General features: G+C 40.8%; 1 protein-coding gene across 2 annotated transcripts in view; it reads right to left on the bottom strand.

Moving 5' to 3' along the window:
- Positions 1–19,688, bottom strand: part of CDH13 (cadherin 13) — a 407,362-nt gene that overhangs the window by 267,522 nt on the left and 120,152 nt on the right. For both annotated transcript variants that reach the window (XM_088529059.1, XM_088529058.1), the window contains exon 3: positions 2,449–2,657. In XM_088529059.1, coding sequence (XP_088385185.1) covers positions 2,449–2,657 — 209 coding nt within the window. The remainder of the gene's footprint in view (positions 1–2,448; positions 2,658–19,688) is intronic.

Raw genomic sequence — 19,688 nt, 5'->3', positions numbered from 1 at the left:
AATCCTCCTGCATCTTCACCGGTAAAGAAGCAAGTCCCTCAACCACTAGAGCACCAAAACCATCCTGCCCACTCCAGATTTCACTTCTGAGCATTTCCAGTGTCTATCTAAAATACAGTTGGGAGCAGTCACCCTTTAAAATTTCAGGAATTATGCTATGTCTCCCCAGGCTCACAGATGAGGTTATCCAGGCTGTCAGTCAGCATTAGAGACTGTTGTTGTCAGTCACTTCCAAACACGTTGGGAAACTGCAATTAGACACATTAACAATAGGATTTCACAGATGTAGGTTACAGACTTTCAGAAAAGAAATGGCAGTTGCTGGCAATAGGGAAATAGTTAAGAACTCCTTATTATCCCCTAATTACACAGGGTACCGTACTCTAAGCCCTGACTGCTAAGCAGTGTTCCAGCGCGTGCCCATCTTCACCCTGCAGAATTACACGGAAATACTAAGGCTCCATCTGAGTGTTTCCTAGCCAAGATTCCTTGCATAAACAGATGGAGCAGTTTTGCTATTTCCATGCTGGCACTTCCGGACTGTAAAAGTAAGGATTAAGTTCAAAGTTATCACAAAATAACTTCAGATAGGACACTGTAATCTTTCTATCCTTCTAAGACAGAGACAGAACTCTCTGTTATGTTTAAAATAGGCAAACAGCAGCTGAAATGGATGGTGAACCCCTTTAACAGCTACGGGGCATTGACAGCAGCCTGGGTGGGGAAGGACCTTAAGGATCTTCAACGTTCTCCTGAAGAAGGGGCCCAGCACACAGTAACGCACCAGGCCCAGTGGCACTACATACATGGAAGATCATGAAGGGAGTCTGGTGATACCACTCAACACCAGGCATTAATTATTTGTTGCAATATTTTAAGGAGGAGCTACCCAGAACCTGAACATGAGGTGAAGAGGAAAGCTCACTGATAAGCTAGGTAGCCAGTGCAAAGACATATCTGTTAATTCCTACTGAGAAGTTTAAGTTCTCTTCCAGATTATCCCCATTCAAGATGGGATGGGAAGGACCGCTTTTCTAAGAAAACGAGCATAAAAACAAGAATCAGATCGCCACGGAGAAACTCCGCATCTGCTGTCAGTGACATCCCAAACCCTTCCATAATTTCAGTAGTTCCTAACTGGGGAACATGAATTCCATTTTCCAAGTGCTTAAGCTTTTGAAACCTAGAGAGAAAACAAAATAATCTGAATCTTCTTGTGAACACACCCAAGGGAAGGCGGCTCGCGAGCCGGAGCCATGGGAGAGCCAAGCGCCCTGCTCCTTCCTGCTCTGCATTTGGCAGAGCGTGGTCCCAAATCCACCTCTCCACAGTGTAAGAGACTCTCTCAAGTATGACTTTGCTAAAATTGAACTTTGTGAAGAAATGGCATATTTAAATAAAATTAAATTCCATCTAAGCGTTCTGATCTGCTCTCTGCACAGTCACACATTCTGATAATTCTTCCCCGCTGGCAATCTATATTCACATCTTGTGCTGCTTGAAGAGCAGATCAAAACCCTTCCTCCACCACAGGCTTTGAGAAGTTTGTTCAATCCTTCCTCTGCAGCTAGAATTCTTTAATGGACGACTTAAGTTACACTAAGCTATTGTTGAAAATACAATGACAGGACTGCCAGCTGAAAGTCTAAATACCCAAATAAGACAATAGATCAGTCATTTTCATTACAGTTTCTTTCTACTTCCTTGAAATTATAGGTCTGTAAATGTAGCAGGTTTAATTGTCTAGTAAGTCACTGTCTTGCCTGCCTCCTTCCTAAATGCCATAGCACAGAAATGAAGCTATCTCAGGTTTCCTTTTGTTGCTCTCATGGGTGTGAAGTAAACATTTCAATCTATTTGTGAAGCACTTTTCCCCATACTACGAGGTTAGCATTACACTGTAATTCTGAAGTTGAAAAGAAAGGACATAGCTTTCAGGGGGCAGAGAAGAACAGAAAATCACTGCAGCAGAGAGACCGACAGACCAACCGCCTGCAAATATGGGTCATTATCTGCCTGCAGATGTTTGTGTACTTTGATAGCTAATGGCACCATATAAACACATCTATATAAATATTTACGCTCCACAGCCTCAAAAACATTCCCACATTCCTCCTAGACTTGGCCCAAACATAAAGGTTTGGAAAATAATAAAGTGGGAAACATAAACAGTATTTAAAGTAAGACTTTGCAATTTTCAATAATGGCCAAGAGGTGGTTATCTGGAATAACGTACACAGGTAGGACCAGACGATTTGGGTCCTCAGGCTCTTTCATTTGCATCGGTTCTTTGTGAATATTCAGCATTTGCACCTGAAGACATATTACACCTTTTAATGCCTGATTTTTGTTCCCAGAAAGAAACTAACGCCAGTTACGGTCCTAGCTGACACATAGCCCCATAGCAGCATCTCGGTGCTTTCTCCTAGTCCCTTCTACCTCCCTTACCTTTAATGCAGCACGCTTTTCATCTGCTCCAACAACCAGAATTTCTGCCATGTCCTCGGCGTGTTCAGTCCGCGCGTGCACAAACAGGGCTCTGCCGGCGTCCGACACGTTCTTGAGTGCAAATAAAGATCCATCTCCTTCCACCTTGAAGTCTGGGTTAGAAACCTCGAAGTTCAATTTGCTATTCCCCTGGCAGTCATCAAACACCACTGCAAGAAACAGAAGAAACCACTTTAAGTATCGGCTTTGGAACATAAACTTCAAAGATTTTTATGTTAGTGGCTTGCCCATAGATGTCAGCAAAAATGGCTCCAATCTGAAACTTTCAAAGAAGCTTTTTATTTCTGTGCCTGTATTTTGTAGACAATCTTACGAATGTATAGTTTCACAAGGATGAAGAGATTTTGAACATGCTAATTAGTAAGAGAAATTGAGAAATTACTCAAAAGCTTTTGAGCCTGATCTCAAGATCTCAAAAAAGATCTCAAAATCTTTTCATGCTGGCAAAGTAGGTTTGCAGATTATTCTTGGAGCTGGTTGTTTAGAAAATATTCTATGTCATATTGTATTGAAAGAGTATTATACAATAAAAATTACACTATAATGTTTTCTTATTAAATGTCTGAATTGACATATACAGATAGTGTAACGAATCATGCACTAACGAAAGATTTTCAGATCTCTTTATTAAACAACAATAAAAAGGTTAATAAGCCTGTTTTACTTTACCTGGAAGATTTAAAATACTCTCAGCCATTATGGATTTATGCCATTGCTCATTTTGTTTTTAAAGACCTAGGAGGGTTGACCGATACTGCAGGCACCTCACGCTGCATCATGATGGGACCTCAGTTGCACCTTGCCCTCACAGTGGCTTCCTCACCCCAAGGTTTAGTTCCCAAGTCAACTTTTCAGGTTTTGACATCTGAGAAAAATGTACTTGCATATGCTTTTGCAGACAGTCTGTTCTATATTCCACATCTGCTTCTCAAGTTATTGTTACTAAAGAATTTTTTGCTTAGCTGCATGTACTTGCTATTTCAATTTTGTATTTCATTTCTACGGGATCTTTAGAAACTGCATTACATTTTAAGAGATGGATACAGACAGGACAGCAGAGACTACAGACAATCAAAGACAATACAGTTTGCTGAAAATAAAGCACTTTCTGTAATTGTTTAAATTCATTGTGTATATTATCCTGTTGGATTCGGTTGTTGCTTTCAAAAGCCCCCCAAAAAAATATCCCAGTAGTGGGGCTGGCCGCAAAGCACTGCTGCAAAATTTCATAAAAATCCTCTCATCATGATGCTTTTGAGCCAAACCAAATTTTATATTTCTTTCCTGACATGCCAATTTGAAGCTCAGCTGCCAGAAGACCTCATGGAAATCCCTTCCTTCTGGACCTTCACTGGGGATGAATCCCAAAGTACAAGAATCTTGGGAGGAAAGAACTACTGCCAGATCCAGATTTCAAATACAATTTCATTTTATGATGCACAATGATGAGAAAAGTTAAATTGAAAATTAAGCAAAAGCAAAAAATACAAAAAAAAAGAACTCAAAACCTGCACAGATGAATCTACACATGATAGTGTTTGCCACATCCACAAAGGAATTAGGAGGCTGAAGCAGGATTTAAAAAGAACATCAAATTCTGAATCTATAGTCATACCTGCCTATCATCTTACTGAGAAGTAGCTAAATTTTGGCCTCTGTAGTTTCTTGCACAAAAATTATCCAAGTACCTGCCAGATCTACTTTTGTAGAAGTTTTAAGCTTGCTTAGATGTTTTAGCTAAATCCTCCTCCCATTTCCTCTGATTTAGTCAAGGGTAAGAGTACTACCCTTGGATTCACAGGGGGATAGCAAAGCCGAATTTCATCAGCACATTTGCCATTTCATTGAATTTTGCTGAAAGCAAAAAGGATTACAAATAAAAAAAGGAAACAAAAAGCTGTCTTTCCCCGCAGCTACTGCAGTCCCTGCAGACAAATCTATCTGAATCCGACCCATCGCAGACCCCTGCTTGCAATATCTTGCACTGCCGTAAATGGGAGAAAAGAGAATTTTGGAGCAATGGCACTTTGAAACAATTTTATGATGCCAAGTCTGCATGACTGCAGTCTGCACCAGTGTCCACACTGTCCTAAGGGCCTTGGTCAGGCTCTGAGACCTGGCAATACCCATGGAAAGATCTTTGCAGTCACAGTAGCAATTTGATGGAAAATTCCTTATTAACATGCCACGCCAGTATAACAACCACCCATTGCAATTAATGTTGCTGATATGACAGGGATTTTAATGGAATCACTACAAACTTCTAAAGCTATCAACCCACAAAAAGTCAAAATTTCCCTGTCACCACAAATGTGGGGAGTTCAAATGTCCTATTCTAATCACTGTGTAGGTTACAATCTGGATGAATTATGAGTGGATTACCTTTAACAATTTTTTCCTACCTGTAAAAAACAATCGGGCAAGTTGTTCTATTGAACGAACATATCCTCCTCATAATAAAAATGTGCTGGTGACTTACCAGCCTGTTAATATGTTTCACCTGGAAAAATTTGGCATCTCACTCTCTGACAATTATATCAAGAGTAGAAAGTCTCCCAGTAATATATATATATATATATAAAACCTAATTAATATGGTGAAGTCATTTTTTAAAACCAAAAGTGAGGGTTCAGAGCTGGATTGTCACCGGCCAAGACACACTCCCCGCCACCTTGTACTTCAGAGCATTGCTGCCATCTGGGTGCAGAGCTCATGCAGAACGGACACACATGATCAGCACATGTGCTTGGGTCTGTATTTTGTATTCACTTGGAGTTACGATTTCAGCACTTCTAGGCCTTTTGTGCTTTGTTCATCCCCTAACCCTGTTTTCTGAAACTCTGCATTTTTTCCTGGGGCAGAAGTTAAGTTGCTTGAAAGTGGGAAACTGTTTTCTTACCATATCTTATCCAAAAGCACTGATGCTTTCAATTCCCAATTCTACCACCGAAACAAGAGTATTTGACAAGGTTAATAGCAAGGAGAGGGAAAGAAAATGAAAAGGCTCTGAGAGCTACTGATAGGTAGGAGAGAAATTAGAAGTGGGTGGAAGGAGATGAAGTGATCATATGGATAGAGAACAGTGAAGATTACTCGGACCAAGGGCCAATGGAGAAGAAACCAAAGTAAATTGTTAAGAGTTGACAATAAGTGTAACTTTAGATAAAATCAATAGTCTGAAGTTAGGGGTAAATCTGAACTTTATCAGAACTGTGATACCTCCTGCATTTAAAAGACTGGCAAACTTCTCACAAAATCCCAGTTACATTCCCAGGCACCTTTCCAATGACCCCTTTTGGGAACATGGGCTTCCCTAAACTCAGATCGCTTTGGAGGAAATGCCAGAGCAGATACGCAAAATTTACAGTTCTGGGAGGGTGGCTCTAGCACAGCCCAAGTTTCTCTGCCCTCTTATCCCACACGTGTGCCTCAGGCACCCAGGAGACATTGGAGAAGTTCCATCTTCCGCAGCTTGCCCATATTTACCCCACTGGATAAATATGGGTCTGGGGTACTGTATTTTGTAACTTCTAAACAAGCTTGCAGACTGCTGACACCCTTAAAGAAATAATTAAACAAATAAAAAATCCATATACAAATCCCTGTGTAAAAGTTTAAGTGGTTAATAACTACTCCTCACATCCACCAAGATCAAACATGAACGAACCCGTCTGTGAGCAACTACAGGAGGGTTGGTGCTGCGGGTTAAGGAAAGGCCCAGTGAGGTATTACAGAAAGCTTTCTTGTACAAAAGCAGCTTACTGCAAAGGTCACGCTGCACACCCGGCGTTGCAGCATTTTAACAAGGTTTAATCAAACAGAAGGTTAATCCAAAAGTCACTCAGGATCAATCTCGGTATCTGATCCTACTTCAGAGCAAGACAACGGAATGGGTGGCATCCTGAAGCCTCTTCTGGACATACAGATCTTAGATTCAATCATTTTCCTGTGCATTAACATTAGGCCTACCCCTTGGCTTCAGTCAAGGGAAAAACAAAACTATGAAAAGACAAAAACCAACCACTGTGCCCCCCTACAGAGCCACTTTACTGAGCTGCATCCTGCGGTCTCTCCTGGGGCTCTAGGAAATTTGGGTACAGGACTGACAGCTTCTGAAAACAAGATGAACGAGCACAGAGAAGGAAACAGAAAACAACCCAGAGTCCTATCGAGAAGCTATCTAAATTATAAAAGTGCCAGATTTCAGGAAGATTATGGATGTCTCTCATTAGAAATAAAACATTCTGTTACAAGCAGTTCTTCTAATAAGATCTTAGATTCTTATTAAAACAATCCCTAATTACCCCAGAAGTGGTTACCAAATCCATGTCAGCGGGATAGAGAACGTGTGCATCAAAGGTACTATGGTTCACAGGGGGAAGAGACCAGAAGCAGAGCAGATAACCCGAAACGTCTCCCCACGGAGAAGCCCTGGCAACCACGGCCATGGGAGACGTCAGTGACATGAACATCATGTGCTACGTCACCACGATGATGTGATCGTGATGTTCTGCACCGGCCACGCAAAGATGAGGTGTGAGAGAAGTTAGGAGATGGGAGGCAAAAGGAAATAGGTGGTATCAGTATTAACATAAAGCTGGCATGATTCCTATCGCTCAGCTGTAGTATGGCAGGATCGAACTGCAGCCCTGCTGACGGGGTCCACACATACTGAAACCTACCCTGCCCTCTTACGCACACAGAGTTAGAGCTTAAAGAGTTTAATTAGGCTGCAGCTCTTCAGGGCGGCCACAATTGTTCGTTATCTATTTACAGAGAGCTCGGAAAATCATTCATGTCTGGTGTTCAAGGTGCTGCAGAAGCGCAAAGATGAAGCAATTCAGCTTTGCTCCCCATCTAAAGTGTGGGAAATGCTCCTGCAGACGTGTCTACAAAGTGGTTGTCTCATTGTCAAGACCTCAATGGGCAATTAAAATGATGATCTAACATTTATCTACACGAAGGCAGAGTTCTTCATTTATTGATGCATATATGACTCTTCTGATGTTCCTAGTCATGCTCCAGCTGCCAAATGAACATCTTTATTGTGCTTAATATGCCATATGGTATGAGACAGGCTCCAAAACTCCATGCAAGCAAAATGAAAATACTGCCAAGCATCTCCCAATGAAAAACAACATGCGTGTCATTCATCGCCCTCTGCTCATTTTTCAGCCTCATGTACTCTGCTTTTACCCCTTTCTGCGAGTAAGCTCAGCTTCATGTGACTTGTATGGAACATTTTTGTCCACCAGCTAGATTCATTAATGCTAATACCTGTCTCCATCTCACCTACGTGCATTGATTTTTGTCATCATTGTGGCAACTGCTGGAAAAAGGATTCTTGTGTAGGATCCCAAGTCTATTACTATAATGATGGGAAGTTGAAGCTGTGTTCAGAAACATTACCCTTAATAGACCTCAGTAAGAAACCTCAAGTTCCTGGGATTCACTGGTTCAGAGCTGCCCACCTCTCTGTTTTGATGGCCCATATACATGAGGTTTTCACACAGCTGTGACATTTATGACAATGAAGTACAGATGTTTTAGTGAATACCATTCTAAAAACATTAAAAGGTTACCAGTCAGGTCTCTCATGCTTTATTTTTACATAGGTTTACAAGTTGAAATAGATCTCTTGCATTCAACAGCACATTAAACTGATACATTCCTCTTTCAAAGCCTTATTTTTCAGAGTTTTTTTCCCAGAAGGTTAACGTATTTTGAGCTGAAATCCAAAACCCTTCGTTTTCACTCTGACAAAATCTCTACGCAGGTATCCTGAACATACATATATATATGTGTATATATATAAGCACATAAAAACTTGCTGTATCAACATACACGTATACATATTTTTTGTTGGATAATAGCTAGCAACGAAACAGCTCCTCAGCCAGATCTCACATTGAGAACACACACCAAACGCAGATGTGATGCGTGATGATGTCAACGAAGCTTAGGATCCTTTTCGTAAATACAGCCTAGCCTTGTTAAACCAGTGGGAGTCTAGCAAAAGGGAATTTTGTCCTGTGCTCCTTTATCCCGTATTCATTCATTTTTCCAGGTGACTTTCGAGCACATTGGAAGTGCCAGTGTCCTCTTTTGGGAGCTGTATCAGAGAGGTCTGGAGGTGCGAGGGGAGCACGGCACAGACCCACAAACTCAACTCCACTTTCCAGCCCAGCAGCATCTCTTGGCTGCGGCAAAAAACACCCTCCCTGCTCCAAGATATTAGCAAAACACAGAAGTTAAACAGACAGAAAACTGGCAAAGCTTCACCAGCTCCAGCGTGAGGATGGGGATGACTGAAGGAAAAGCCAGGGCTTGCAGGTGCTGTTGCAGCTGAATTAAGCAATAAGGCCCCGTGGCCTGCTGAAGCTCCAGCAATAACCAAGGAGGCTGCGTGAAGGGAGGTGACACGGGGATGACACGAGACCAACGCGACTCCCTGGCAAACCCACTAGTTTCCGTGGCCAAAGCTCCGCTATGGGGTGTCCGGAGCTGCTCTTCCAACACCTTTTCCACACTGGTTGCAGTAGCTATTAATACAGGCTTTTCTACACTGTTAAAATACCCGGGACAAATATAGCACTGATAAGAGCAGGTGCTAACGGAGCAGGGGCACTTGGTGGTGGCTGCAGCCAGCCAAGCTGCTTCAGAGCACAGCAGGCCACCGAGCAAGCACCCATGCCAAGGACTCCCCTGTTTCTCAGCAGAGACGGGCACTTGCCCATCTTTGCCTTTTCCACAGAGCTCTCTGTTCCCTTTCCTTGCAGACAAAAACATCCCTCAATCACATCTTGCCATCTTCAAAAAAACCCACTTCTCCCAATGCTCCTCCATCAGCTATCTCCAGCTGCTTAAAATTATGGGAAAATCCAAGCACTACAATAAAAACGAAGGCAAAAAAAGCCCTCAAGCCAGTCTTCACCAGCTCACATTACATATCTTCACTGATCCCTTTACTGCCTGTTGTCTCATTCAGGACAAAAATCTAACCAAGTGGAAGGAGCAGTAATGACTTCTCAGCTGGAAGTTATCTTGACTTATTCATTACAGGGTAGACAAGTTATTGACTGATCTCCTCGGTCAGTGGCTGATTATAAGGCATGTTAATACTGCAGCTTCTGCTCTTAGCCCTGGAGAAAAATTACAGTCTCACAAAAATAGGATATCAGTACACATGTCTGAAAAAGCCTTTGATGATGCTCTATCGTGGTCACTGACCTTCTGAATGCAACACATAGCCCAGTTTAAATGGATCTCACGTGTATATAGGAATGATAGGACACTGGTACAGATACTTTTGGGTAGCCACAGCCTCCAGGAAGCTGTCACATCTGGAAGATCATGTCATTTCACTGTTAGCTGCTTCAGAAAAGTCCACCCAATTCCAAGCCCAGCTGTACTATCTAGAAAAGACTCATCTTGCTTCTGTCAATGAAGGGGTCTCCCACTGTGATGGAAATATTCAATATTTTTCCTTTTTGACTGGATTTACACAATATTTTTCTAAGACGCCCAGGAGAATGTAAGAGAAAATTAATTTCAGATTCTTACAAATGTTTACAAGCTGAGTCTGTGGCACAAATAGACAGAATCAAAGACATTCAAATGTATTCAATATGTTGATTCTGCAAATTACTGTGAGAAGTTTGTCAGTCTGAAATTATTTGTATCCTATAGTACAGCAAGATGGGATAGAGGTCATACAAAAATTCCCACTGGGATATAATGGATAATTTCCTTTCAATGTTGGCTGAATTAAGAATCAATAAGACATACACACTTGACCATGAATGTCCTTGACTTCTGCACAAACACAGAGCTCATCTTTGAGTAGTCATCCTAAATGCTACCCCAACCTAATTTCTTGATATACGTAATTTATTGAAAACTAATCAGTTGGAGTTATGCTCAGTAGAAGAAAGAGGGTCCCAGGAGATTTTAAATATGCAAGTAAACTGCTGCCAATAGATGTGAAAAAATAACAACAAGTAACCAGTCACAGGAAATCATATAGTGCAACCAGCACACACACACAAAAATCCCTCATTCGCACCACTGTGCTTTTAAAATCTTTCCAAAGCAACAAACTCATTTAGCAAGGGTTTTCAGATAACTAGACAATTAGCTGCAGGTCATGGGAATTTTTTTCCCCCTCAAGTTCACAATTAAAACTGTTTGTCTTCAAGGTCGGTTTGTTATAATTACAGTGATCTGTCATTTCTTAATGTGATCTGTCATAACTTCTTGTTTCTTCCCCCCTCCTCTTTTTTTTTTTTTCCCCTCTCTAATGGCAAACTTGCTTTGATACTCAATTAAAAGCAGCTTTCTAGGAGCCTCAAGTGAAATTGCTTGAAATCCTGATGTAATGTAGAGGAACACAAGATTCACCAACTAAACTGTGCACGTACTTCTGTTTGGCTGAAGCTTGGGCTGCTAAGAGGAAGGCAGATAAATGCACAGAGTGTTTCCTACCTTCACTGCTCTGATAAGGAGCCAGGTTATCGGGCAGCACCTGCTAGGAAGGGTGAAAAACCATCCCTGCATGGGCATCCATATACTGCTCCCCTTCCCTGCAGTAATAATCATTGCAAATGCTTCCTCAATATGCAGTAATGTTTTCTTAAAAGGCATCCCCAGGAATAAAGCTTTCAGCTTGTGCCATGTGCAACCAATTTCCAAATAGTGCTCAGTGGTAGGAGTTTGTTTCGGGAATAGAGAATGACGCATCGTTTACAAGACATAAAAGGAAATACAAGTGAGTAATAGATCCACTGTGCAATACTTTCCTTTGAAAATGGATACTGTAGGTTGCTGCCCTGTTTTCCCAGCTGCTGAATGAGTAATGCCAGGCCTGAAAATCTGCTCAAGCTGTTTATTCCATGGGTACTTTAACTTTCCCATGAAAAAAAGAAAAAAAAAAGAAACAAAGTTTATCCCTGTTTCCAGGGAAAACCGTTTGCCTTTTCATCTCCTCCATCAAAGATCCTGACAGCAGAGGAATGACTATTCCTCAAAGTTCTTTTAACTGAGTTCTCTCAACCTTTTTTTAAGGGTCACCAGAAAAAAAGATTATTTTTCCAAAGGGATCTGATAACTGCTCAGCAGACCTAGATTCCTTTCTGGCCCTCAGTCTAAAAATTGTGTTATTATAATATAGCCCTAGGCAAAAGCTTATGAATACCTTTGCAGAACACCTTTGAACATCTAAATTACGTTCTGTTTTGCACAATTAGTCAGTCATTAAACTTTTGTTTTACTCAGTATTTTGCCAGTTCCGGCACACAGATCATCCTGTAAAAGCAACAGAAAATCAGCTTTGCAGCCCGCTAAAGTGCAGCACTTGTGTGAGATTAACCAGGAAAGCTGCCTCTCCAAACCCCTCTGGACTTCAACTCGCTCAGCCTTTGGTTTTCTCTTTCAAATAATATCGGCGTTTGACTAATGGTTACAGAACCACATAACCTTGGACTGAATTTTGACTCTCGCACCAAGATGAGACAAGCAGCAGTGCTGTGAACAATGTAATTAAAACGGCACCGTGTAATCTTGCTCTACGCAGTCATTCCCAGCGCTCCTCCTGCTCCCAGCAGACCCAGGCTTTTGTATTTTAAAGCCAGACAGGCTCGAGGATCTTCCAAAAAAGACCTGACCTGAGGGAAAGTAAATTCTGCCACTAGAAAACACTTATAATCAATTCAAAATTTGTTCAAACAGATAAGCCGAGGAAAAAGCGTTAGGCTGCAGAACTTTTTGCCTATTTTTTACTGAGAAACCACGAAAGAACAGGTGAAATATAAGAGTAATGGTTAAATATTGAGCAAGATGACAACATTGTTTTAATGCTCGATTCTTAAACAGGCAGCCTACGTGGACTCATATTTGAACAACAACAGTTGCAACAGAAGCAAGTGACAGTGAAAACTTGTTTTAATTATTTCTTCCATATTTCCAGCGGCCCTGACGTTTGCCTGCTGCTAAGCACTTTCATTTAGCGTTACGCTTGCAATGTTTCTAACAAAGCTTGCATCACTGCAGCCACAAGCTAAATTAAAATTGAAATTAATGCAGAACTTCTTCCAAACCTTTTTGACAACTTTTTGGCAACCATGGATCAGGCCAATAACTACCAGTTTTTGCAGAAAACAGTGATCAAGTGGTAGGATTTTTTCCTTATATTAAATTCCGTAGCCAACAAAAGGTGTAATGAAAAGCTGAGCCAAAATGCCAGATACAAACACCCACAATGGGAGACTCTGTTGAACCAAATACTGTGCTAAAAATGAAAAACAGAACATCTCCACTTTGGAGATTAATTTGCTTGAATACCTCTAGCAAATAATATATCTTAGAAAGTAATAGAGTTTTATTGTATTTCTAACTAGTGCCAGATATATTTGTTTTCATATGGTGATCACACTGCAGATAAATCAGACAAGATGCTGGCCTACCAGACAGTATTGACTCGGCAATCAGTATATAATTAAAATGTTACTACTAAGTTAAATACTCTTAGATTTAATAAATTACACAACCTTTTAACTCTATATACGTATATATATGTATATATGAACAGACTATCTAGCACTATAATTGCCAAACACAACCAAATTTGCTCAGGTCATTAAGTGACAAGACCACTGATTTCATTCATTTTTAACGCTTTTTGCCAAGTCCAATAGATGAAAAAGCACACATTTTTCAGCTTCCCTTCTCATAGCTGAGACTCAGCACAGGACCACGCTCTGATGGCACTAGGGATTAGTGATATGGATTGATTTCCTAAACTACCACCTAACTTTATTTATGGTGTTAGAGTACAGAACCTTAGCACATCTGCTTGAATAACTATCTCTATTCTTTCACATTAGAGCAACCATAATGATTACAATGCTTAAGAAGTTTAGAGAGATAAGATAAAACTCAGTCAATCTTTACCTTGCTCCCAGTTATAAACCCATTAAGAGAAGATCACTAAATCTGCACATTTTCCAGCTCACGTCTCCTTCCAAAGTATTAGTCTCTTGGGACCCAATAAAGCAACCTTTTTCTGTACTCTAATAGCTCATCCGTGTTGCATTTTGCTGCTGGCAGGAAGCAGCTGGAAGGAAACTGAGATATCCATTTGGTAAATATGATTTGCCAAATTTTTTTCAAGGGACGCAGAGTAATATCTCCATCCACGTGGCCTCTTAGCAACTTTGTAGTTCTGCATAGGGTTCAGGGCATAAATTAGTAATAAGTTGTGCTATAGCAGAGAACACATGCGAGACATTTATAGACTGAGGAGCAGAAAGGTATCAGAGATGCTTTGTCATCAACCAGCAAGAAATATATTACTACAAACGCCCCTGATCAGCAAGCTAACTTGGTAGTTTGAAGTTTAGATGAACTCCACAGCTAATTAAACTTTGTTCAGTGCTTCTGGAGGCTGTGTTTGCATTTTAGCACATGCTTTATTCTGAAGCAAACAGTTGCCATTCACTCATCACCAGATGGGCCGCGTTCAAAAGCTAACAAATCCAAGGGAAATGAGAGCACAGAAATGCCGTGCACTTTCCTACAGCTCCTCAGAAAACGAGAATGGTGACATACTGCACATAAACACAGGGGAGCAACGCCGAGCACACGCTGCAAGCCCTGCAGACATGAAGAACATGATCAAACTGCAGCGTTGCTGGGGTTTTCACAACACAACTTCACTGATGACTCCAGTACAAAAGATTGGTTTTACAGCTCTACACTTGTCTTCAACATTTCACAGAGTGATGGATCATAATTATTCACTAGAATCATTTAACAATAGACTAGAACTTACATCAATGAGTATTAACTAAAAATAAAATTAGTTTTCAGGTAGCAACAGCTTTGTGTATTCAGCCTGCTAGACAACTCTCACTGCCTCCCTTCCCTTCTCTCAGCTGTCACTGCTTGGCATAAGGACTCTGTTATTAACTCCTGCTTCTTTGAAGCTAAGGAGACATATTATTGTATGGGCAACACCTGTTATTGCATTTCAGTGCAGAATAATGTAGGTACAGAGCTAACAACATGCTTTAGACTTGTCCATCTCCTTGTTTTAAGGGTTTTAAGCTCTTAATCATCACCTCCGAGACCTTCACTTTCCAAACCTCATTAGTGAAGTTTCCCTGCAAAGCTGAAGGCTAAACAAAAATGAAATTGGGTACACCCACCCAAGCACCCATTAAAAGAGAGGGAAATATCCTCCTGCAGGAGGAAGCAGAGTCCAACAGCCCTGGATCAGGGAGATTCAGTTACCTGGCCTGTCAGGGCAACCAAGAAATGTACAACCTGATTCCAAAAAACAGATCTAAAATATTATTAAATACTTAGGACACACATTTTGTTCATACATCTCCATGCAGGAAAATACTTTGATCACAACCTGACATACTGGGAGTTCGGGCTTTGTAACTATAATTTACTCATTTGAGGGCACAACTACTAAATATACACACATACAGACATCTGCAAATGTATACTCCCATGTGTATGTATACATGTGTGTGTATATACATGCATGTATATGTGTATACATATATATATATATAAATGGTCTGAATAGGCACACTATGCAACGCTGCACAGCCCAAAAGAGCAGTGGACGTTTTGACACAATTGTCAATGAGCATTTGGGAAGAAAGCCAGAACTGCAAGGAGAGTCGAGGGGCACTGCCAAAGAGTCGCAGGAAGTTAAGCACCATTTGCCTATAGACAGCAGTACAAAGACTGACACTTCCACAAGCAGCAAAGCTTTTCATAGGCAGAGTCACATTAAATTTATTTCATTGTCTCCTTGTAGACAAGCAGGCAGTTTATTTGCACTGAAATGGGTTTTGGCTACCAGCACTGGAAATTCATTTGTTCAAAACACTCACTATGACCTACAGAAATCAGGCTCAGCCACAGCAACCACCTGAGAAAGTTTATCTCAAGGGCACGAATATACACGAAGTGCTGAAAATGTTAGAGATGCTCAGATTGGTACTTACAATTAAATAAGGATATTTCAAACTCAGAATTGCCAACATGAGCAACCAAACGTAGAATACAGACAATAACTAGACACTAATATTTGGAAACTGGACATCTAGCACATTTAATTGTTATTAGGAAAGAATTAAAATGCACTTGGATATCTTTTTCTATTAACACAGCTACTCAGAAGAGAACTCAATTAGGTAGTAAATTCATGCAACAAAAGAAGGTTGAAGTGAACAGAAAAATTACGGTCTTTTTCTACTTCGATGATTCAAAATCTGTTTAAGATATTCCACTGAAAATTCATTACTATTAAACAGCTCCATCTGTTTGGCAGTCCTCCGAAATCAATTCTTCTTCAAACTCCAGATCCAAATGCTGGAGCTTTCCCGGTTAGAAGTAACATTTTAGACCATGATAAAGTGTTTTTCTTTAGAGCACTTTGGAATCAATGCATTTTTTAAATGGTCTTCAGCCTGACCCCCACTTTTGGGGAAAAAAAAAAAAGTGTAAGATCAGCCAAAATTCCCTCCACTCATTCCAAAACTAGTTGCAATTTTAAAATAATTACACCAAATATTTGGATAGGCTTTTTAAAAACTAGTGCTAAATGTTATAGGTTATTAAAAAAAAAAGGGGGGGGGGATGGTATTTTAATAGGAGAATCATTTAGCTCCTCACCTGAGAGCAAAAGGTTCATGTTTCCAGCAAAAGTCAGTACTTTCCACCATGGGAGAACAGGAAAGATGGTAATAAAGGCAAAACCCTGGTTAGGACCAGGGTCACCAAAGAGAGTTCAAAGACCAATGCCCTATTCCCGTTATTATATTACCACCTGAACGAATTCCCTAATTCTTAAGTCATTAGACAGACATGGGATTTCATTAATGAGAGTTTGGTTGTACAAGGTGGAAAAAACACATGCAAAATGAGCACTCCTATGGCTGAGCTCTTGGAGAAAGGCAACATGGGCATTAAAATTTTGGTGAAAACAACACTTTGTGGCTTTTCTTCTTGCTGTCATTCCAAATGCAATGATTTATTCCAGGACAAAACAGAAAAATCCCATTTAAGCAAAGAAAAACAAAACCAAATTTAAATGTAGGGGCTGAGAAGTTTCTGAAGGCCAGTAGGATGTGTTATAAGGAATGACCCTCCAAAATAATACACAGTAACACCTAATAAACTATTATAAAGTTTTTAACAAATGCATCAAAACCAGAATTGGAATGTTTCTAACACAATGAGATTAGTGATTTTCCAAATTATGAAGACATCATTGCTCTATTACAAAATACCACCTTCCAAGTAGTAAAAACTTAGTTTTCTTCTTTGAAACACTGTGTGAAACAAACAGTTTTTTAAAACCACATCCCAATACCAAGTCTATGTGGAAACAGAAATACGGGTGCTGGTTAATTAATTTCTTGCTTATTAAAATAAGATCACATTCTCAAAGGCACAGAAGGGAGCTGGGGATTTCCTCTTTTCAGATGTTATTTCCTCCATAAAACTTAAAACTTTACTTACTGCATCATTTTTAATAAATTATGTATAACCCACCATTATATATATCGGCCAACACTTCTCATTAAGGCTTTTTTTTTTTTTTTGACTGCAGCTGTGCTATATGGCAAATAAGATGCTTTTATAATCATCTGTCATATAAAGAACCTGTGTTACATATTCAATGTCATTTGCATTTCCCTCCACCTGCCCCAACAGGTGGATAAAGCTCTTACTTTAACAGAGCATTTACCTAAGAAGTAGGAATCCAACACTAGCATTTTGAAAAAGTCCAAAAAGTCCAAATTTTAGCAAATATCAGACCACCGCAATTGGATTTATTCGATTTATTTATTGGATTTGCCATTTATTTTTCTTTCCACCACAGATTGCTAAATTCTGAAATGTAAATTATTCATGAGTTTCTGCCAACGCTTCTTCCATTCAAATCACTATGAAAATGTAGTTGTGATTATTCAGATTTCAACACTGGCTCTGTCAGGTTCTGGAGCCCTGGTTCTGTTCCACCATGGCTTGCAACCTGCCAATTTAGGATCCATTTCAAGCATTACACTCGAGGACATGCTTCAAAATCTACTTTGTCAGGTCTGCGCTTGCAGTTTGTGCTCCGAATATAACGTTTGCGGACGTTTCCATATTGACAAAGGCTCGAGCGTACACACTATTATATCTTGCTTCATTGGGTGATTCTGGGTCATTATTTCAGTCATTTTTGGCACCAAAAACACGTAAGAAATAAAGATTTCTTTAATGCTACCTGCCGCTGTGTGTTTTGGACACGGGGACTCTTGCCAGCGGGGCCGGAGCTGCCGCACGGGTTATCCCTGTGTTACTCCTATGCTCCATCCCCACCAGCATCTACAAGATGCCCCACCAGGGCATCTACAAGAAGGAGAGAGGGACGAGGGACGATCCCAGGGATCTTGTGCTTCGTTCCCAGTGCTGCTACTTTGCTCCTGCGTTTGGGGACACCCCGCTGGAATCGGGGTGGAGGCAGGGAGGCCCCAGAAGCAGGAGAAAGGAAAATACCTTGCAGCGACGTAGGAGGGAGCTGCAGCAGCCCTGCTGCACATGGCTCCGGTTTGTGCTCCATCAGCCTCACCCCTCACCTCCGAGTCACATTCAGCGAGGATCCCTGCAAACTCACCCAAAACGCCTTTCTTTGGGCATAAATGGGAGGATGAAAGGACCACACATCGCCACACAACCCGCATGAACCCATCGGTTGGGTTTTTTCCAGCTCCCATCGGTTTGCTTTTTCCCATCGCTGTTTTGGGAGATGTATCTTGGAAGAGCAAGATGGTAATTGAATCTCCGGGGCCAGCCAGGCTGCATTTTACATTAGAGCCTCACTGTGCTTCACCGCGTCGAACGCTCATGAGGCAGCAAAGCCAGGAGCCCCAGCACGTTCCCTTGCAGCGCTGATGGGGAAGGCACCCACTTGAAAAGATCCAAATAAGAAAGTATCATCACGTGAAGTAAGGATTGACCATGGACTGCTTCTTTCAGGAATTAAGTTTACATGAAAAATGCAGCTTTATGGTACCTTTATGGTCCAGGCAAAAAAAACACATTGTCAGCAAAATGGAAATGTAATCTAAAAATAAAATCTCACATAATCTAAACAAAAAAAATCAACTTAAAATTATGTTTGCCCAATGGGTGCTTGTAACATTGTGTTATGCAACGGTAGTTGTGATTTACAAACAAGGCATTTAATAGCAGGATATATTTTGTATATAACTTTCTTTGATGTCCCTGGGCAGCCCATGAAAGGAGGGAATACAGCCTGCGCCTCCGTAGGGATGACTCTCTGCAAATCATCCTGCTGCTGAACAGGAACCCATAAAACCTGTATTGGGGACATATTTTGTCACTCTTTGCAGACAAATGTGCGTGGGCAGGTTATTTCCACCGCCTTCCGCGACTCTTTGATCAAATCACAGCTGTCTGGTAATTGCCTTTCAACATGAACAGCAGCAAAGATGCTGCCGAGGGGGGGAGTTAGTTGTAGCTCTCAAAAAATAAAGGGGGTTGTTGTTGTTGGAGTGACCTGAAGACCTTCCTGGGACCAGGTGGGACTGGGGGAGATTCCCAGACCCCTGCTCCCTACGCAGGGCACAAACGTGCCCAAAGCCACAAAACATGAGGGCAAAACGGAGAAGGAAATACACATTTCATACTATTCCCTTCCAGCGGCACAAAGGCATCCTTTTTTCTTCCCCCTCTCTCTTTTAAAGTATTTCAACAGTACTTGACAGATCAACCTGAATGCTTTTGCAGCCCCAAAACGAGATAGAGGAGCAGAAGTAAATCAGTTAAATTAAAAAAAAAAAAAAAATACCCTAGGTTGCACACCGCAGGAATTTGTGCAAGCCACTGATGCCGCAGCAAATTGATTTTCCCTCAGGTTCTGCAGCTTGGCGCTGCCTTTTGAAGTACAGGCGCGAGATATATTTTGCTACATATATTTCTCTGAACTAGTGCCCGTAACAGTTTTATATTTTGCTGAGCGTTTTCCAGTTGATTAATGTTATGTTTACAAAACTATAAATATAGGAATGATGCCTTCTTTTTGAAGAAGTAATTTAACTTTTCTCCTCTGTTTTTCTTAAATTGTTTTTGCTGCATTTTTTAAATAA

This window comes from Tinamus guttatus, unplaced genomic scaffold (assembly GCF_059628265.1).
Source record: "Tinamus guttatus ecotype Peru unplaced genomic scaffold, ASM5962826v1 Tinamus_guttatus_pri_ptg000323l, whole genome shotgun sequence".
Classification (NCBI taxonomy): Eukaryota; Metazoa; Chordata; class Aves; order Tinamiformes; family Tinamidae; genus Tinamus; species Tinamus guttatus.
This window is presented reverse-complemented; position numbering and strand designations above follow the sequence as displayed.